The sequence below is a fragment of the Arvicola amphibius genome, chromosome 10 (assembly GCF_903992535.2).
Source record: "Arvicola amphibius chromosome 10, mArvAmp1.2, whole genome shotgun sequence".
Lineage (NCBI taxonomy): Eukaryota > Metazoa > Chordata > Mammalia > Rodentia > Cricetidae > Arvicola > Arvicola amphibius.
This window is the reverse complement of record NC_052056.1, coordinates 33024151-33046501: the sequence shown is the minus strand read 5'-3', so window position 1 is coordinate 33046501 and position 22351 is coordinate 33024151. Positions and strand designations below refer to the sequence as shown.

The following is a 22351-nucleotide window of genomic DNA, read 5'->3' as shown; positions in this document are numbered from 1 at the left end:
ACAAAATGGAAAAATCACTTGCTGATGCCATAAATATGACTTTGAAACACACGTGTGTGAGGAGAGGTTAATAATGTAAATATCCAGCTAGTATTTTCACTATACACAGATAGAAATTTGTTTTTGGTTTTTTCATTTGTATTTTGTTGTTGTTTTTCAAGACAGTGTTTCTCTGTGTATCACTGGCTGTTCTGGAATTCACTCTGTAGACCAGACTGGCCTTGAACTCAGAGATCTGCCTGCCTCCTGAGTGCTGAGATTTAATGCATTCATGCATTCAACCAGCACCACCTGGTTGTTCTTTGTTTTACCTAACTACTACAATCTTAACAATTAACATGAAATGGGTACTTAATAATTGTATGTTGAAAGAGTGAATGCGGTATTGTGTTAAGGTTATTTATTCTCCAATCAATTTTAACCTTTCAACACCACATCAGTCACTCAAGAGTTCTATTACAAATTCTATGGAAAAATAAGCAAAGTCAAGAATGCTAAAAAAAAAAAAAAAAAAAAAAAAAGAAAAGAAAAGAAATAAAAAGAATCAAAAATGGAGGAAGCTGAAAAGAATAAGGCAATTCTTTCTCAATCAGATAAATCTACAATTGGATGAAGAGATTTTTAAGGGCCTACTGCAAAGAGAGCTCAAATTCAGACCTTCTATAGGAACATTTTTCTTATATGTTCCAATAAATTTATAATTGGTAGCTTTGAGTTAAGAAGAGAAATTTTATTGACAACACCAAGGAAAGGGGGCACATGGCCATACCTGCGAAGGGGAGCAGTGACCATGAGGTTTAGAAAGACCCCTGAGAGACATAGAAGAATCATTCCAGGAGATAGGACTAGGCTAAGGCTGGGGAGCAAGGGGCCCCTAAGAGTGAGAAATGAAACAAGAGCAAGGGACTAAACATTGGCAATGAAGCAAATTTTCAACAGGTTTTCTCTGGTTTGGTTTTTGTCTGCAGCTGGTGATCTCCTGCTTCAGTTTCCCCATGTCTGTATGACAAGGATGCCCTTTGATGCCTGGCAAATCTTCCGCGACTGCACAGGGTCCTAAAAAATGCTGAAGGCCCTCGACATATCAGTTACACAGTTCAGTGATTAAAGTCGTGCTCTACTGACAGAAAATGAGTGATTGGCCATTTCTCAGAGAGCTAAGAAAATTAAAACAAAAGATAGAAGCGAGAGCTTATTAACTATTAATAGACTTTATGGATTCAGTGGCTAAGAGAAAACTTTAATGTCACATGTGTCTCTTCCATCTCTCCTTATTACTAGAATATGCCATAAATCTCTCTCCACAGGGCTTTGTTTAGAGCTGTATGGTTCAAGTGTAGAAAGATGCCATGAAAGACTTTTAATTTTTTATGTGGCAGTAAATGGATTAAAACTCAGTTCCTCGGTTGTACCAGCTTTATCTCCAGTTCTTGGGAACAAAATGTGGTTAGTGGCCCACCCTATTATATGGACTCTATATAAACTATTGCTATCATTCAGAAATTTCTATTAAATGACACTGGTTGTCATTGAATAAAACATTCACTGTGATAAATCTGCACGGAGTGTTGTAGGATTAATTACAGCCAAGAAACAGGCTTGCAAAATGCACTCCCTCTCAGGAAGTATCCAAGAGCAGCTTCTGCATTGCCTGGAACACTTCGCAGAGCCATTACAAGTCACGTTTCTGCTGCTAATTTCTTCATTACTAAAAAGGCAAAGGGGCAAGGCTAGACCTACTAAAAGGAGCCTGCCTTTTCAGAAGCAGGATCACACAGGAGCCTAAATGGAGAGCTAAATGCTGGGGAGGTAACTCCATTAGTAGAGTGCCTGCCTGGCAGCCTGTTAGATCCAAGCACTAAATAAATCAGGCAGTGTGGTGTTTGACTATAAACTCAGCATTTGGGGGGTGTAGGTAGGAGACTTAGCACTCTGACTAAGAAAAATAATAACGATGAGGTCAATCACAGCCAGAAAAGATTGTTGTCTTTGAGTGTGAACTGAAAGACACTGCCAGGAAATGAACAATGGAAACACACTCGCTGTGCTGTAGCATGGACAAGGGAACTAAACTAAAGCAAATGCTAACTTGATGAAAGAACATTACTAGGGACCAGGGTGCAAACACAAATTGGTTATGGCTGTCATCCCCAAAGAACATTGAGAAATATGAAAATCTCAGGGCTGGAGAGATGGCTCAGTGGTTACAAGCTCCTATTGCTCTTCCAGGAGTAGGGTTTGATTTCCATTATGCACATGGCAGCTCCCAGCTGTCTCTCACTTCTGTTCTAAGAGATCTAATTCTTTCTTCTGGCCTCTGTAGGTATTAGGCATATAGCAGACATTTAGGGAAATAAAACACCCATACAAATAATAAACAACTGTTTAAAATATAGAGATTAAATATTAATGGGAATGACACAAAATGTGAATGTTCTGTGAAAAGACAGAGATGATTCTAAGATGAAGGGAAGGACTGAAATGGTCAAGAGAGGCTTCAAAAACTAAGGAGAGCAAGAATAAAGTCTCAGAAGTAACATAATTAGAGATGAGAATGTACTAATCTAAGCAAGAGAACAATGCAAGCAGAGATAAAGTGGTCATAATAGTCCTAGTAAATCAGTTAGCATCTGTGTAATCAGTTACTGGTGACCTTTTCAGGTAAATTCATTGACACAGATACATGGTCCTCAATCTTAAGACTTACAGTAATGTGTATGTTAAGACAAAATAAATCTAAAATAAAATACAAATACATAATAAATAAGCGTTTATTAGGTATTTCTTACATTATTATTAATTATTACACATTTATTATTATTAACAGATTCCTAATCTACAGAGCTCTTGGTCTATTGTTAAAACTATGTGTGCGTTTGTGTGTGTATGCATATATATATATATATACACATTTTATGTATATCAAATGATTATAATATAGTGAAAATATGCTAATAACAAACAAAGCCAGAAAAAACTAACCTTTTACCCAAAATAACATAATTTCCTAATAGGAAACAGTATTGGATAAAAATCCCTAGGACTATTTCTTTAGTTTGGGTACATGAGTGTTTACAAAAGACATTGATTCCCGACCACAGAGGCTGAGACCAGCCATGAGAGGAGGGTCTAAATTAAATGGTGGTCTATTAAATATTTAACAACTTATTTGGAAGTAGAGGGAGAAGGTTATTGTGTAGCTTACGTCAGTTTCATAGTGTAACTACTCCCATGATGACTGATTACAGAGTAATTCTGTAATTACTACTTAGATACCCAAGAAGAAATTTGGGAAGAAACAGACAGCCCTGGCTCTTGCTAGAAAGTCTGACTCAATATACTGAAGCAGTGGTGGGGTCCAGAACACCACTGCCTCTTGTCAGTAGCACATGAGCTAAAGTGAGGCATCAGTTTCTGCCTCATGGTCCTAAAGGAGAGAAGCATGGCCTCTGCTTCTCTCTTACAGCTTCTCCTTGCAGCTCAAATGCATGCTGCAGAGAGCTATCTTGGGCTACATAGAAGAAAGAGAACAGCAGGGATGGCAAAGTGAATAGGAAAAAAGGGCTGAATCCCTACCATCAAGGAATGACATCCTAGTACTAGACTTTTGCATGGCCAGAGGGAAATAAACTCCAATTGTTGAAACACTGTGACTTCAGATCCCTGTTAGACTCATGCACAATAACACAATCATTTTGATGGTCAGGGAGATGAACAGCCCAGTGAAAAAAAGCAACATTCATGACAGGGAAGATACTTCTAGAAGAAGCTATTGTGACATGAGAGGTACTGGGGTCTGGTTTTAAACAACAGCAACATAGTTAAAGAAGAGGTGCATGTATCTCAAAACAAACAAACAAAAAACTAGCAAAAGGGGGTTGAGCAGAGAGTAAGAACAGAACCAGAAATAAGTAGAAAAGTAGAGTCAGGGAATAAACATTTTAAAAAGGCTTGGCCAGGTGGTGGCACATGTGTTTAATCCCAGCACTTGGAAGGAATGTTACACAGAGAACCCTGACATGAATAAACAAAGAAGAAAAGAAGAGGAGATAGAAGAGGAGGAGAAGGCTGTCTACTATTTCAAGAAGCATGGTTTAAACCACTGGGACACCAAAATAAGTATCACTGCCCTTAGGGGACTAACAGCCTGGAGAAATAGACAGATAAACAAACAGTGCAACTAAGTACAAGTCGAGTGGGCCCCAAAAGAGAATGTAACTGAGTCTATTAGTACTCCTCAGGATGGTCACAATTGGGAAAGTTTATGGGAGAGGAGACTACATGGCAATATTTGTGTAATCCCAGCAATTGAGAGGCTAAGGCAGAGAACTGCTAGCTTGGGTTACTTCCTGTCTCCCACTGATCAATGATGTCAACATGTCAAGGAGACTACACCTATTCAAACCTGAAATATGGCAGTAGGGGGACATCAGGAAATCAGAGCCTATTCATATCATAAGTAAATTAACAATACAAACTAGTATACTATCTCTTTCCAATTAACATGTAATAAAGCAGTTCGTATAAACAAACAGCTTAGAAAATTAAAAGTTCAGAAAGCAAGTATTTTCTACTTACCTCCTTGGATTCCCTTTGCTGTGGCCGTTTTACCAGCGTTATCAAGGCCCACCATCACAAGGGTCACCTTTCTTAAAATAACAAAATTTAAAATCACTCAGCATGCAAGGGAATATACAAACAAATTCATTCATGCAACATTTAAGTAGCCTACACTTTATACCACACAATCTTTTAGATGCTAGGAACTAAACTGATAAATAAAACACTGACTCAAAAGCACAATTTATGAAGACACCATCCTATTGTCCTCTAAGCAAAAATTTACTGCATAGAGTAAAACTAATAACAAAAGAATAGTTGAGCTTTACAGGTGGAGAAATACAAGCCCATAAAGTTAAATAATTTGTCAAAGGTCACAGAATGAATCAGTCAGCAAGTCAAAACCAGCATCTAATACTAACTTTAAGGAACTTCATAAACCTGGGGATGGTATATACTGGTCCTGCTAATCTGATGCTTCAGTTCCCTAGTAAAGCTCATCCCTGGCCCGGGTGATCTCTGCACAATGTAAAGGGTGGAACAGCCCATCATCACTGTGGACCTAGAGTGAAACTGTTTGGGAACACAGGGAGAACTGCAGCATAGCATGGCTGCCATGCTAAGACTACAGGGTGTAACCTCAATGAGGCAGATCAGAAGAAAGAGCTCTGGAGGGCAAAGGAACAGAGGCTAAGCCTTATTAAGCATATAAAACAAATGTTTTAACTCTTTATATATGCATATAGAATATATATCACATACACACGCTTCAGACAACCTGCACTGACCTTAGAAGGCATTCCACGCTAGACACGCTTCTGTGTACTTAAATGACGGTGAAGCTATTCTTTCTAAAACATGGGGGTGGAGGTGGCACCTCCTCAGTAACTCTGGAAGAAGCCAGTGGTTGGTGCAATGTGGGACTTGTGAGAGTTCTTTCTACAAGGTCTGTGAAAGGCTGTGCTGTGATTGGTGTAAACATAACCCTTCATTTGTATTCCACAGCCATGCTGCACCCTGCTCCTGGCTATCTAAATCAGACTATTCGGCTCACTCTCTGAATCTGTTGGGAGGGCCCAATGAAAAGCTTCTGTCAAATGGTATTTTCTCTGATCAAAAAGTACAGCAAGCTAAGCTTAGAACAAGTAGAGAAACCAGGGATGCCAGCCAGCGGCACCGCCTCTGCAGCAGTGGCAGCAACAACAGTACCAAGAGCAGTAGAGGCAGAGGACATGTGGAGACAGAGAGGACGTAAAGACAAAGATGGGGGCTGTGGGCCCTCGTTTTTAAAAGACTTCCAGGAATCTGGCAAGGCCTAAGAACTGAAGACAGCAGTTCTCAAAAGCTGTAACACCAACCAAGGTAAAAGCCACAGATCTCAACAGTAGGAGCCACAGTAGGGCCACTGGTTAGGAGGTGTTAGTCCTGGGATACAGGTTTCCGGAGCTCTAACTACCAGGCACTGACAACCACTACTGCCATCTGCTGCTCAGAACTAAGAATTACACTATCTGCTAAACTCAATACTCCCCAATCCCAGTTTGTAGACTTGTTAGGATCTGGCCTGTGGAGCCTCAAATCCTAATCCCCTAGTTCTCAGGATTTAGGACTATAAGCCTTTGAATATAGCAACCCAGCGCACATGCATTTGATACTCAAAGGCTCAGGTCAACCAACCTGCAGCCACCTGCTCAGGCTCCAAGGAGGCCAAGAGGAGCCCAGGCATCACTTGTATTAGTAATACACGCATATTCATTTCTCACTGGCAAAGATCCTAAAGAATGTTGAAAAACAGAATGAAGAGGGCAGTTAAGGTTGTTCTTTACATTCTAGGCATGGCTTTCTTGAATCTGTACTTTTATTCTTCCCCCTCTCTCAAATTCCAAATGTATTCAGAATCCACAAAAAAAAAAAAAAAAAAAAAAAAAGGAAAGAAAGGACATTAGAGGTGAAGGTGTCAAGACATTCCAGGAACAGGTCACAGGCTGTTTATGCTTAGCAAAGAAACCAGAAGATTGAAAGATAATTTCAGTAATGTGAGATGGTTATTATAAATGGGAAACAGCAGCAGGATCATGAAGACAGCCAGGGACAGAGCCTGCTCTAGAAGCCCAAGACTGTCTTACATTTGAGGACCATGGAGGCAGCAGCTTCTAAGAACTGGAATTCTTTATATACCCCTTGAGGGGATCCATGCCCCTCTCCCACGGCTCAGGGTTTGAACAGAGCCTCTAGCTGGTGGAATTATTTAGGGAGGCTCTGGAAACTTGGGGAGATGGGGCCTTACTGGAGAAAGCAAGTTTCTGGGGGTAGGTATTTGAGGTATACTATCTCTGGCCACTTCTTGAAAGAGGGGTATGTGTCTTGAGTGCGAGTGTGCGAGTGTGAACACTACTAATAAGCAACATAGGAAGGCTCAAGGCACTCAGAAAAATAGGCGCCAACCTGTTACAGAGTCCTGCATTCAAGTCCTCATGCTGCAATTTCTAAACTATATGACACTAGAAACATTACCGGTCATAATTTCATCAGTAAAATATAATGCTGACAATGCCCATGTGGGGGGGGGAGATAAAAATTAAATCAGACAATGTGAACAGTGTGCGCATGACCGTGGCACACAGGAAATGCTTAATCTGAAGCCATTCTCATGACAACCCAAAGTGCAAGCAAGGGAACCCACAGCTGGGCTCAGATTCCGAGAGAGGGTTAAGTAGTTCCCTGGGCACATGTTGACAGGATGCTTGCTCTCATGACTGAAGTCCAAACCCTAAAGATCTTGACCAGGTATTTGTGTCATCTAAGTAACAGTTTAATCCATCACAACACTTGAAAGAGCCCAGGAAATGCACAAGACACAGGCCAGGGGACAAGGAAGATGAGAACACTGTCAACCTGGAAATGGGGGCTGAAAAAGATGTCATTTATGTGAACAGTTTCTAGAGGGATTAAGAGAGGAACAGTATCGAATGCTGTGAAATTTCGTAAAATAAAAGTATCTCTTTCAGTGTTTCACCTGTAATCCCAGCATTAAGAGAGATGGGGGCACGAAGATTCTACTGCGGTCAGCCTAAGATACTTGTGAGAACTTTCTGTCAATAAAGGAAAGCAAAAGCTATCTTGGTGATCACCATCTCAAATAAAGTGGCTCACAACCGATAGTCCCCACTCTCCCAGCCCTGCAATAACCAGGACTTTGATGTAAATGGCATGTCTTTGTAGTTCAAAGGCATTTCTATCATTTTTCTCCACAGTATGCCTTGAGCAAGGAAGGTGCAAGATACTCAAGGCTTCAGTACTAATAAGAAATTAGCCACAGTGGTTTCCAGGGGAAGTTTAAACAATACAGACACTACTGTGTTTGGAATAACTTGAACCATTTTTATCCTAATATCCACCCACTTTCATAAAAGCAAACAATCAGGCATCCAGGGACAAGGGCTCCTTTTCACAAATAAAGCCGGGAATCATTTTCCCACCCCTTTGCCCAGAACACTCACAACTTAGCTCCTGAAGCTACAGCAAAGGTGACAAGTTGATCAAGCCAACTCTGTGGCAAAAGGCAGAGGAAGGTGGATCTCTTAGTCTGAGGCCAGCCAAATAGCAAGTTCCAGGTCACCGAAAGCTAGATAAAGAGACTGTCTCAACCCACACCCTGCTCCCTAGAAGGCAAAAAACCCTGTTCATTTAAAAAGAAAAAAAAACTAAGCACTTTCTGCTAAAAAAAAAAAAAAAATACAGAATCAAGTTCAAGCTTGATGACTTCTTCCTTGCCATCCCCAGCAGACAATGACTAAGACGCCTTCTGTACCACATGGTCACCTCAAAGAACAAATCAGTCTCCTCGGCTAGAACTTGTCCTCATCTCTGTGGAGCACCAGTGCCAACAGCGGTGGACCATCAACTTATAGCTTCTTCCTTCCTGGCTTGCCTCATACTGAGGAGACACCAAGTGAAGCTAATACAAACAAGGTTAAGGAAGCACTATTATTAAATTTAATTCACATAAATCCTTCGATCAATTTGGGAATGTAAGCCAAATTGTTTATCTCCTGTCCAATTGGCTAAAAATTTCTGAAAAAAGTATACATGCTCATAGATTAAAAGTATGAACAAAATATTTTAAAATTAAAGTAATTTCTTAAGAATTAGGAAATGAATTGATCGAGATACCAAAGTTCTGATTATATATTTGTTCAGTTACTTGCCTCAAGGTGAAGACTTCTGTAGTCTAGGTACTAATATTTGAGACATTTTATTTCAGGGTTCCCTTTTTTTCCCCTTTGGTTTTGCTAGACAAGGTTTCTCTGTATATTTGGCTGTCCTAGAACTTGCTTTGTAAAGCAGGCTGGCCTCAAAGTCAGAGATTCGTCTGCCTCAGCCTCGTGAATGCTAGGATTAAAGGAGCGCAAGCCAAGTTCAGGGTTCTTTTTATCTAACTAACACACACACACACACACACACACACACACACACCACAGGGGCTGGAGAGATAGTTCATTACTTAAGAGCACATAGTATTCTTCTAGAGGACCCAGGTTTGAGTCCCAACACCCACATTAAGTGACTTGTAACCACCTATACCTTGAGCTCACAGGATATCGATGTCTCTGGCCTCAGATAGTAGCACTCACATGCACACATACATACACAGGCTTCCACAAAGACTCACACACATATGCAAAATTAAAATAAAAATGAAAAAGAAAAACACACAGGAAAGTATTCAACTTAAAAAATAAAACCAAAAACTACCTACATTTCGCGAACTTTGGTCAGTGAACCTTATGGTAGGGAGCAATAGTTAATGTAGTCTCATACTGGTCAAAGCATTAAAAATAAGAGACAACTGCATTTCAGCCCTAACTGAGGCCTAACTATAGGTATATGAAACCCCACAGAGCTCAGGGACATGGGAAGAGTGGCCAGAAAGATTGCAAGAGTGAGAAGATAAGAAAAATCACTGGGAAATGCTGTCTTCTGGGCTCGGCATGGCCACTGCTCTCATGAACTCACCTAAGCTGTGCAAACCCACGAGATGAAGGCAGTCAATAATTCCAGCATGGATGGGGAGGTGGGAGGCAGGGAGTGGTGGCAGGTCTCATGAGGTCCCTGGCTGAGGAGCTATCAGCAACTGACAGCTGCTGAATGAGGTAGAGGAATTCTTCAGCCACTGGTTGGCTGTCCACACTCATGCAGACAGCACTGACTGGACTTGGTGGAAGAAGTACAGAAGAAGAAGGAGGAAACAGAGAAGAGGAGGAAAAAGAGGAAGAGGAAGAGGAAACAGGGAAAAGGAGGAAGAGAAGGAAGATGGAAAAGACACATGTTGTGGGAATGGCTGGGATGGGTTGGAAGAGGTTTCACTTAAGATATATTGTATATGTGTGAAATTATAAAATAATAAATTGATCTGTCAGAAAGAAAATACTTAAAATTTATCATATAAAAGTTATTTTTAATGTTAAAATTATACATATCAGAGATAAAATAGTTTATTCAAAAAACCAAAGGGCCAAGTTTGACATAAAAAAACATTATGGAAAATATTTCAAACCTCATGAAGCAGGTTCTATATTTGAACATAAATACATATATGTCTCTTGTACTTCTTTTTAACTCCAAAATCTCACTATTTTTATTATGCATAATCAAGTAGGCAGTTAAAATGAATGTCAGGCATTCCAGTTTAGCATACAGTATACGAGATAATCCTTGCTAATCTGTATGTAAAGCTTAATTAGGAAATTAAGAAGTCAGCAACTTCTATAAATGGTCTAGATTTATTTACATTTAATTGGACAAAAATGTGGTTGTAGGGATATATTTCCTCCATGAAAAACAAACACAGCATAAATAACAAACCATGTCACCATCAGCTTTACAGACACTCCGCCAGTGTGCAGAAGCAATGAGATGCATTCTGTAAGCTACCTGGAGCTCTTCTTTCTGGATGGGTTAGCCAGCAGTAAACACTTGAAATAAAGCTTTGACAGCCTGATACACTAAAATCAATATTGGAGAGAAATTGTTTTCAAATGGCAAGAACCTGTGGGAGAAGTGATGGGAGAGGAACAGCGTGCAGGACATTTAAGGATGAAAAGCCTGTATCTTTGAGATTAACACTTATGTGTGATCCTAAGGGGTAATACCTGAAAACCTTGTGATACTCCTATTTTCTGATTTAAAACAACAGCTGTTTATTATTTTATATTACTTCTGTTTTCAAGATGCTTTTAGTTAGTCTTACTTTTCTGATTTTAAGTGGGCCTTTCTTGGCACCAGAGTCACAGAAAGCACAGGTATATGTCTTTAAACACCAATAAAATCACATGCCTCTCTTGTTCTGAACCTGCCTGTCTCATTCCCGCCCTAAGGAGCAGCAGTCTAAGGTTGCGAAGTATGGAATCTGAACACAAACTGAAGGCCGAGATACCACACTGCCTCCCATTTTACTCGCCCAAGGTATCTGCAGCCCCAGAGTCAGTGCCTTGAAGCAAAAGCAACCTTTGAGTCCTTATTATTGATGTGCGACCCATTATGTGGGAACACATGCAGAGTAAAATCTCTTACATATAAGCTAGAAAAGGAGAATGAAAAGGGGGCCTTGGATCCCACAATTTTCTTTGAGGTCACATCTCTAGTGACCTAACCTCCTTCTACCAAGCTTCATCTCTAGAATCTGACTACCTGCCAATCTCAACATGTTAGGGAAGAAGTCTTAACATGTAAACCACTGTGGGGCATTCAATCAAACTGCAGCACGTGACTAACTGTGCTCTAAAATTACCAGTAAATTCTACATTGGAGCCCTAACTTCTCTACTGTGTGTCCCAACAGCAGAATGAAAGTATCAACCCGCTCTGCCAGGCCTGGGTGTGACGCATCTGATTCATGTTAAGCACATGTCAGCATATCCATGCTGCATATCCTACCCAGCCATTAGTTATCTGTGAACCTGACTGGTTTTGTTCAAGTCACCCTCATTTTACTTTATTTATTTTTTTTTTAATTTTTCGAGACAGGGTTTCTCTGTGGCTTTGGAGCCTGTCCTGGAACTAGCTCTTGTAGACCAGGCTGGTCTCGAACTCACAGAGATCCGCCTGCCTCTGCCTCCCAAGTGCTAGGATTAAAGGCGTGCGCCACCACCACCTGGCTCATTTTACTTTAATAGAAACCCCTAAATGGTAGTTATCCATACTGGTCATATTATTACAGTACATTGCTATAATTGGTCAATTTTATTATTAGTTATAATTGCTAAGGTCTTACTGTGCCAAATCTACAAGTTAAAGCTCAGTGTGTGTGTGTGTGTGTGTGTGTGTGTGTGTGTGTGTGTGTGTGTGTGTGTGTCTGTCTGTCTGTCTATATATCACATTTGGTATTATTCAGCTTTAGGCATCACTAGGGATCTCTGAAAGTGCCCCTTAAAAATATGTGAGAACTATTGTATTAAACAGGGAGCCAACCAGAACATAGCGACACAGGACAAGAAGACATAACTTAGTATAAAGGATTACTCTTCACTTCTGATTTTGGTAAGAGATAGACAAAACAAATCTGCTAATATGAAATACAAATGAAACAACAGAACTTGTGACATGGAAATGAGACTGGGTCAAGCTCAATTGCGAATGTGCTGAGACTGAGAATTCTGTAAAGGATCAACCTCTCTGTAGCAGGAATATGTTCCGCATGTAGCAGAAATGCTAACACAACATCTGACTTGTTGCACAGTAAGGATATATCACACAAAAGAGACTCTTGGGGAGATCTAGGAAGACAGATAAAGGAAAGCAAACTGGTGGTGTAAGATAAAGGAAGCAGGCAATAGAAAAGGAAAAAAGCACAGAGAATTTTAAGAAGTGGTCTTAGACATCTAAAGATGGTAAGAGCCCATTTAAGACAAGAGTCAAAAGGAATCAATTGCAATTACAATGAAGCAACTAGTATAAATCTTAAAGGGGCAGGGCAATAATCATTTAAACAGGGAGTTACAGAATGCATGACAGAGGAGGAAGTAAGGACAGCATCAGAACCCACTGTGAACTGAGAAACCCAGGGTGAAAAGAAAGGGAAAAATACTAGTAGCTGCAAGGATAGAGGACTGTAGAGGGTGGCAGACCCAAAAATGCCTTCCAAGGATGTCCACGACTGGTGTACATGCTACTTTACGGTATACATGAAGGGAATCTGGGGTGTGATTAATGAGGAGGAGCTCATCTTGGACTGTATAAGTAGTTGCAATGTAATGGACAAGGGTCCATACAAGAAGGTTTTCTCATACTGTTGTGACTGGCTATGCTACCAGCCTTGAAGGAGGAAGAACAGCACCATGAACCAAGAAACCCAGGTGCTCTCTAGAGGCTGGAAAGGGCACAGGAGAGTGGATTCTTCCCCTAGAGCTTCTAGACTAGCAGACTATTTTAACATCCATCTCAGAACGTAATGATAATAACGTCGTATTGTTTCACGTTACTACCCTTACAGTGAAGTGCTAGAACAGCTATGGGAAGCCGACAGCTGAGTTTGGGTTGGTTAGGCAAGAAGAGCCTGAAAACATTCTAGAAGGATGTAAGAGAAACTCGGAAGACTAAGGAGAAAAGTTACTTTGGTTCTCATACATTCTTATAGCTCATAAGCCCCCTATGAGGTATATATAATGTATACTGATCTAAGCAATTATGAATTGTCTGAATGTCAACAACTAAATCAAGGAAATGGAACACAGAGCACAGGTCAAAGAACTAATCTTGGAAAGACAAATAAATTTCTCTTTCAGGAAAATAAGAAGAAAAGGCCAAGTTAGGTCCTGATAAACATAGGCTGTTGACAGAGGAGGATAAATTCTTACACAATGTCTATCAGGGTTGGGGGGAGGTAGTTTGCTGAGTAAAAGTTGATGCCATTGTGATGACAATTCTTCATTGTCAGCTGGACTGGATTCGGAATCACCTAGGAGACACACCACTGAGAGTATCCCTGAGGGGGTCCAAGGAGATTTAACAGAGGAGGGAAGCTCCACCCTGAATATGAATGGAGCCATGCAGACTAAATAAAAAGGTGAAAGAAAAAAAGCAGCTGAACTAGGCATTCTCCAGTTACTGAATCCTGGCTGCAGGTTCCCACCCACAACTCTGACTGTCCACCTCGCTGCAATGGACAGTGTTTTCTTAAAACTGAGGCCCAGATAAATCCTTCTTGTCATGATTTGCTTCTGTCAGATTTTGGTGGCAGGAATGAGAAAAGTAACCTCAGCAGCCATGCTTCTAATACTTGCTCTCTTAGAATGTTGTGAGATAGAAATAACCAACTACTTCCACGTGAGAAAACGCTAAGACTTCTAGGATTCCAATTCCAATCTATTAAAGTCAAGCACCCTACTGAGAAGCCTGGAAGACAATATGTCAACCACATGGTCAAGATGAACCTTTCCAGCAATAAAACCCACTAGCACTACAGACCCCTTGATATGATTACTGTGAAATGGGTACTGTAGAGCCCTTGGCAGTGATGAAGGACATACTGTCTCTGCATTCTTCCTCCAAAAGCACCACATCACTCAAATTACAAGGAATTAAGAAGCAAATTGAGGTCTCTGCAAACAGCCACAGCTTCTACCTTAGAGTCCCAAAGCAGTACTATTCAAAGAGACCTTAAAAATGGCAACCCTTATGGACTGAGAAAGGTGGAAAAATTCAGAGCAAATATAATGTAGGATCCTAGACTAGATCTTACCCCCCCACACACCAAACTAAAAATTATTACAAGTAGGTTCACATTTTAGTTAACAATATTATACTGATTTTTTTTTGTTTTCATCATTGTACTGTATCTCAAAATAAAAATTAAAACCAAAAAAATCTAGCAATGTACTATATAGCTTCTATTGGGGCAAGTCACTTGTCTGTGGGTCTAGCACTATAGTCAATTTGAGATTGATTTACATGGCTTGAAATCCTAGGTTCATGTTCTGACTTGTATGAAAGTATGGTTTGAAAACTGGCTGGGTTCCTGGTCCTCATTACTAAGCCAGACTGGTGCCTTAATGCTGAGTCTCAGCCTCCCGCCTGGTACATAGCAAACAAATCTAATACACTCAATGGGTTGTGGTTACCACTAGACAAATGAATAAATGAGTTTCATGAAAGAACTTCCTTGTGAAGAGTACAGAATCTATTAGAAAAGCCAACATAATCTCCGAGCATATTCTGAATATTAATAATAATTATTGCAATATATTTGCTAATATATTTTCAGAAAACATTAAAGAATCTCAACATCAAACAGCATAGCTAAAACTTAAAAAATAAACAGGAAGCATAAGTATATTAAAAAGCAAGTTTTCATGGATTAGTGTAAGTCATAAAAGCAAAGCTCTGATTATATTCATGCTATAATACTCTCCCAAAAAGTTCATTCTCTAAAAGTAAGCAGAGGCATGTAAGAATGGGCATATGTTCTGACTTTCAAGTCTGAGTAGAAGCTATGAAATCACCAGAGTAAGATTAAAGTCATCACATGAACACACCTTCGGTTCTTAGAGGGGATCCTAAAAATTACCAGAGTAAGATTAAAGCCAATCATATAAACACGCCTTCGGTTCTTAGAAAGGATCCTATCACTTACACTTGAAACATTCAAACCCAAAGGCAACGAGTGGGAAAGAATGCCAAAAGTTCTGTTTAAAGCAAATTTCTTTTCCAAATACAGACGTGTTTTCCTATAAATATGTGACTGTGACGTGTTGCTTTTCAGGTGCATACTTTAATGGAATGCTCATCTTTACAATAAATATGTATTTGTGGAGTTCGGGATTTTAAAAAAGCACTTTGCTAAATTTTGTCTGTGGTCTAATTCCAAAGCAGAGCTATGAAAAGCCAATAGTTATAAAGTAAAACACACTGTGTAGTCTGGGCTTCTAGGTTTCAGAAGCATTAGCCTCACTGACTTCATCCTAACACTGCCTGGTACATGTCACTTTCTTGACAGTATTTACTGAATGAACAACCAAGGGCCATGCACGGAACGGTAACACATGTACTTATGTACTTATGCAAAGTGAATCATGAAGCAAGAGACTTTTCAATAAGGTTATACTAGAGTGTGCATGAAAACAGCAACTAAATTACAGCTAAGGAAACACTCCTCTTCTCACACTTTAATTGGATCCAACACTTCTTAGGCACAGATCTTATCCTCATTTAATAAATAAGGAAGATGGGCCAAATGTGGTTGAATCATATAATTAGTAAGGAGTAGAGCCATATAGCCAAGCAAAATAGTGTGCGGTTGTGTTTTCAGATGCGTACAAGAGAGATGAGACAGAAAGAGCGGCAACAGGGATGTGTATATTAGGAAAACTGTACTTCAAACTTCTCTTTAAGAACTTTCCCATTACAAAAGGTTTTCAAGAAAATCACAATGGATAGTTCTCTCTCCTCTCTCCACAGACACGCGCATACACGCATCTTTCTAAGAAACAGTTTAAAATATATGTATACGCCGTGGATCAAAACTTTGTCAAGCATACAAGGGGCTACAGTCTAGGCTATCGGCCCAGGAATGGTCCGTCCAGAAGGATGGCATCCCCTAGACCGGGCCGATTCCTCCCACGCCTAGGGAAGAGGCGACGCCGGCCCGGCCCAGGGGCGCGGTCGTCCCCATCCCTCTGGGCAGCGGGCCCGCGCCCCAGCCTACCTGACGGGCTCTCGCCACCGCTTGAACAAGTCGCAGCAGTTGGCCATCAGACTGAACATCCCAGGTCTCTCCTCCCGCCACCTCCCATCAGAGCCACGGGCGGGGAAGGGCCCCGAGCTGCCCGGCCTGGCTCAGGGGCCCCACGCCGCCAGGCTCCCCTAGGGTAGACTGGCCAGGAGGACAGACCGGGAGGGCAGTGACCCGGACCGACCCCAGGGTCCGGCCCTAACCGCGTCGACCCGCCGCCCCGGGACAGCCAGAAGACAGGTTCAGCAACACCGGCGCGGCGGTGGCGGGACTCCAGAGAAAACCCCCGCGTCGACGTGCTGACGTTCCCGCATCTCGGAAGGCCCGCCTTCGGAACCGCCCACACCGCGCTTCTCCAATCAGAGGCCGACGACCTCCGTTTGGGGCTTCTGAGCGGCTGAAGACTTCCTTGCTCCCCGCCCCCTGTCAAAGGGCGGAAAAAGGAAGTGGGCGTGGTCTAGACGAATGAGGAGGAGCTCGCGGAAGCAGGATCTGGTAACTAGGCAACCGGAGCGTCTGTAGATAAATCCAGGGTTCCTGGAGAGATCTCACACAGGTCCTGACTATATACCCAATGGAAACGCATTTGCCAGCCAACCTTTTTGCATCCCCTTCCTGTCCAGTAATTCAAATGAGATCCAAAGATCTCTGCTCGTCTGCGTGCTTTTGTTTTGTTTTGTTCTGTTTTGTTATGCAGTGGGGATGGTGATCCTCTGGGGCTCAGATCAACCCAGGCTGAAGAAGTCAGGAGCAATACACTGAGGCAATTATAAATTAAAGACACACGGGGAAAACTCGTTTGCTGAGTTGTTTCAACAGTTCAAATGGGAATGGTATTTTAATCTGATGTTTATCGCTGTTATGTAAAAAAAAGTGAACAATAATTATATTTCTTGTAAGAAGGGGTTACAATTACAAGAGCAACATGTCCTTGTTGTAGAATGTGCAAACATAGAAGGAACTAAATGAAAACGTTGTGCACTTTCCACTCAAAAATAAGGAGTGGTAATAATTTAATGTATGTTTTTGGGGAGAGGAACTTTTTAGCTATCTAGAATTACGGTCATTTGATATTTGAATTTTGAGATTGTGAATATGCTGGCTCTTTTGCAATGCTTTTTAAAAAAGAGGTATTTGATGTATGTGTTTCTAATATACTTATTGAGGAAATACTAATATACATTTTTGAAAAGCAAGCAACAACATCTAGAGCCATGTTTATTCAACTTCTGACTAAAAGATAGACGAAAGATAGATAGATGATAAAGACATTTCAAATCATAGAAGAGAACACTGGGAATTCACAGTGCAAGGGAAAATGGCAGTGTACAACTAAGTTAGACTGGGTTTTTAAAGCAGTTCTTTTCTCATTCATGAGCTTGCCGACTCTGAACCTCTGTAGGCCTTCTGTAAGATGGGATTGAAAAAACACCAGTTCACAAGGTTTCTGAGATGGTGAGATAGAGTTCAATGCAATCTCTGATAGATTTATAATAGCAGGTTTTAGAATTACTGTCACGTGTCTCAAAAGCATTTATGTTACACCATAGCTACCTATCTGCTTATCCATGCAGTGGGGTGGAAGTTCAGGGAAGCATAAGGAAAGGGTCTTCATTAACAATCACTAGGGTTAACAAGTTTTTTATTTGTTTGTTTTTACTAATTTTCACCATCCACCCTCTGTAACTTGTGGTTCAACAACTTTACAAAGCACTGTTGTCGAAGTTCATTCTTTCTTTCATCTATCCCATCAAACCATGCTAAACAAAATTACATCTTCTAAATCCTTCTCTCTTCCCTACCTATCCCCTTTTGTCTTCTCCCTCCCTCCCACATCCCTCCATCATCCTCCCCTCTTAGATATTTCATTTAAACAGAAATAAAGCATGTGAGCCAGAATTTCTTTTTTTTTTTCTGCCTAGCCTGGCTTTGGGATTGATGACTCTAACAACGTTCACCTGTGCTGCTCTTTCAATGACAGTTTTACAACTCTTGATATTGTGTTGTGATACTCAACACAGTAAGATTTGTTGCACATCAGCACTTCCTGTTCCTTGACCTTGTGGAACATCCAGGAAGTTCAAGAGGATGCTGGACTCTAAATGCTTATAGTTTTTCTTGTTCCTATAACTGATATGGCCCTTGAATCTTCTTCATACCCTGGTGTGGAGACTTCGGGGTTCCCAACGGTTAAGTTTAATTTTGACCTATCCATCTGGATAGTACTGGTTGTTGTTTTTGATCCTCTATTTACAATCTTGGACTTCACAAGAGGCCATAGGAGAACCCTCATGCTGAGGAAGAGATCCAGACACTGTGGGGGAAGAAGCAGCTCTTTTGCATCTCTCAACTCACTTAATGCAGTTAAGACTCTTTCTGGTCTCCTCTTGCGCTTTCTCAGCTCTCTCTCTGTTGTATATTATCCTGTTTCTCTTCTCTGCCTGATAATTCTCCCTTTGTCTTCATATGGTTTCTAGAAGCTTACCCTAACCTTCTGCTTTCCTTTAAAAAAAAATACTTTCTTTAAAAAACCGTAAGTGTAAGTATCCCTTCTGTGCCTGAAGATTGTTATGTGCATGCTCCTTTGGAGTTTCGAGAAGCATATTTGGTACCACCTGTTTTAAAACTAAATTCTGGTAGTAATTTCTACTGCCAGCAAGTAGTCACCATCTATGGAATTTGAGCCTACGTTTTTCAATGCCTTAAGTGGTTTGATGGACAGGGGAAATACTAATTGTTTCTTGTTCCCTTCTCTTTACAAGCACACAAGAAAGCTATTTTTACCGTATAGAATCAAGCACACCAAGTATCTTCCTGTGCCCAGGTGAATATGAGTAGAATGTCAACATTTCATGAAGGTACTTAACAGCCAGAGCAATGATCCCTGCTCTCCCTTTCTATGTGAATAGCTGTAAGAGTCTATGTGAGCATGTCATGCCTGCATATGGTGAGCCTCTGCCTGGAAAGACATGCAGATTTCAATTTCCCATGACCAAGAAATAAATCATCACAGTTTTGTGGCTCTTTTACCACAATGAATGAGCAAAACAGTCTTGCTGCTATCATTCTAAATAATACCCTTAGACTGGGTGTGGTGTTACATTCCCTTAATCTTAGTACCCAGGAAACAGAGGCAAGCAACTCTCTATGAATCTGAGGTCAGTTCAGTCTACATACAGAATTCCAGGTCACCCAGGAGTGCATAGTGAGATTCTATCAATTTAAAAACAGAAAAGAAGGAAGAAAAAAATGTCTGTTGGTGGGCCTACAGCCTAGTGGTAAAGAAGTTCCCTAGTATGTGAGTTAGAGTTCAATGTTTAGTACTGCTAGCAGTAAGCAAACAAAACTACAATCAAAAAGCAGGAGTCACTTCATGTTCACCCTTCAGACTGCCGTAAATAAATCCCTAGGCTCGAAAGGTTCAGCCGAATATGTATGGACTACTCAGTGTTCTAAACACTGGAAACAAGGCTGTGAATCAAACATCAGAAACATCCTGCTGTTATAAATTTTATTGTTTAAAAGAATAGTACATAGAAAGCATGATTAATGAACATATTATTTATTAGTAGAATGATGTGAAACATAGAAACTGTATAATTTAATATGGAAACAGGATTAGATAAGTAGTTCAAGTTTGGACAAGTTTTGTTTGTATATAAGGAAGCATATCTATGTTGAAGGAGGCCGCTTGTTCATCCTGGCTGCCCAGAACCAAAATAACCACACGGAAACTGTATTAATTAAATCACTGCTTGGCCCATTAGCTCTAGCTTCTTATTGGCTAACTCTTAGGTAATTTAACTCATTTCTATTAATCTGTGTTTGGCCACGAGGCTGTGGCTTACCAGCTAAATTTCCGGTGTCTGTCTCTGGTGGGGCTACATGGTATCTCTCTGACTCCACCTTTCTTTCTCCTAGCATACAGCCTAGCTTTCTCCATATAGTTCTATTCTTCCCTGTCATAGGCTCAAAGCAGTTCTTATTTGTTAACTAATTAAAGCAACACATAGACAGAAGGAACTCCCACACCATACCTAAATCATATTCAACTGTATAATATTAGCCAAAGTGTTGTTACTTAGAGCAGAAACCAGATATCAATATTGAATTAAAACTAGAGTTAGCTTATGAATTTAAAACCCATATATTTTATCCAGAGATGTACTCTTCAATTTCATTATTCAGCATTTCAGATAGTATTCAAGTTTAACATTATAGCAAAGAGGCAGTTGTTCCTCATTTGCACTGATACGGCAATGTAGTTCTGAAGCTAAAATGTTGATCCCTTTCAGGCAAAGAAAACGGAGGGTTTTTTCTATTTTTCCATTTCCTTGAAATGCCTTTATTTATTTAACATTCCTTTCTCAGCTCTCTCTCTGTTTAAATTGGAAATGTTACTTTATGGAATTCTGTTGATTTTTTTTATTTACGAACTTCTCCCTCTGAGGCAAGTTTTGAAATCTCAAAGTTGACAATGTCCCCTCAAAATTATCCTCTGATAATGAAGAGGTTTTCAAATGAAGTTTTTCAATGAAGACCCATGGCATATGTGCGTTTACATTCCAAAGATTAAATATAATATTTAAAGCTTCCTTTAATATAAGCCAAACAGTTATGAGGGATTAGATTTATATTTGTTCTTGAAGCACATGGGGATGAGAATAAAGTGGTAAACACATAGACCTGGTGGAGTCGAGGATTCACAAAGGAGAAAAATTTTTCTTTTAAAGAAAGGGGTCACAGACATACTAGATAATTCTTATTCTAGTAAACTGAAGAAATTAGAATATGATATAGCAATATGTACTCCATATATATATGTGTATATATATATATATGTATATATATATATATATTTCAGTTAAACAGTTTTATTTGAAAATATGAACAGCTGAGTCCCACCATCTTCACAGCCATGGCAGTGTTGGCCTTCAGTTCCAGTGGACCTTGTGAAAAGACAAAGGGGTCATAATAGAAGCCAAAGAAAGACGTGGGATACTGGGTGTCTGGGGGACTGGGTTTCACCTTCCCAGAAATGAGCAGTAGGTGTGGAACTGAGAGTCCTGAAGCTATAGGTGATGAAGCTCACCTATGGCCACAACCCAAGTTTGCAGATGTTTTCAACAATTGCTGGTGGCATAGGGGACATTTTAAACCACAGCAAATCAAAATCCAGCAGAAGTAGCAGGCTCTTTAGTGACTGCCTCAAATAAAATGTGAGTTCCCTGATGTGGAAAGGAAATTATGTCAGTCAGCTTCTGTCCTATGAAAACAAAACAAAACAAAACAAAAGTAACAACAAAATCTACCAGAGGATCAATGTAATGAAGAAAATGAATATTTTGGCTCACGGTTTTAGAGTGGTTCTATAACATAACCTGTGGCTTGTGATGGCGCAATGCACCATGGTAATGTTAGGACTGGAAGAAAGAAGCAAAAGGGCTGCTTACCTCGTGGTTACTGGTTACTTGGTTACTTTTCTCTAAGGAAAAGTGACAGGGGAGCGCATCCCCATATGACCTCCTGTTACTCATCAGTCCTAATGTTTCTTTCACCAATCCCAGCACAGGTTGGTGACAAAGCCTTTATCACAGGACCTTTTGAGATACAACCAAGATAAGTAAGAATGGAGCTTTAGAGGCTGGAGAGATGGCTCAGTGGTTGAGCCCTTACTGCTCTTCCAAAGGACCTGGGTTTGGTTCCAAGTACTCACGTGGTATCTCAAAAATCATCTGTAACCCCAGTTCCAAGAGGACCTGGTGCTCTCTGCTGGCTTCTGCAGGCACAGGAGCACATCCACATGCAAAGCTCATACACATCCAAATAATTACTTTTAATGGTTTTTTTTTTTTTTTGGTTTTTTCAAGACATGGTTTCTCTGTGTAGCTTTGAGCCTGTCCTAGAACTCACTCTGTAGACCAGGCTGGCCTCAAACTCGCAGAGATGCATCTGCCTTTGTCTCCTGAGTGCAAGGATTAAAGGCATGGGCCAGGGCCACCACTGCCCTGCATTTTTAAAAGATCCAAGCTACAACAGAAATTTATACCTACCTATAAAGGAA

General features: G+C 40.5%; 1 protein-coding gene and 1 non-coding gene across 3 annotated transcripts in view; both read right to left on the bottom strand.

The window, feature by feature from the left end:
• Arl13b (ADP ribosylation factor like GTPase 13B) overlaps positions 1 to 16589 on the bottom strand; it is a 57270-nt gene extending 40681 nt beyond the window's left edge. For both annotated transcript variants that reach the window (XM_038346360.1, XM_038346361.1), the window contains exons 1-2: positions 16261 to 16589; positions 4579 to 4649 (exon numbers count right to left, since the gene is read on the bottom strand). In XM_038346360.1, the coding sequence (XP_038202288.1) occupies positions 4579 to 4649; positions 16261 to 16319 (130 nt within the window). In that variant the 5' untranslated portion in view covers positions 16320 to 16589. The remainder of the gene's footprint in view (positions 1 to 4578; positions 4650 to 16260) is intronic.
• A 4703-nt stretch (positions 16590 to 21292) lies between these two features.
• Positions 21293 to 21419, bottom strand: LOC119825839. Its single transcript, XR_005287304.1, has one exon. It is a non-coding gene; the product is annotated as a small nucleolar RNA ACA64 (small nucleolar RNA).
• Positions 21420 to 22351: the final 932 nt, after the last annotated feature.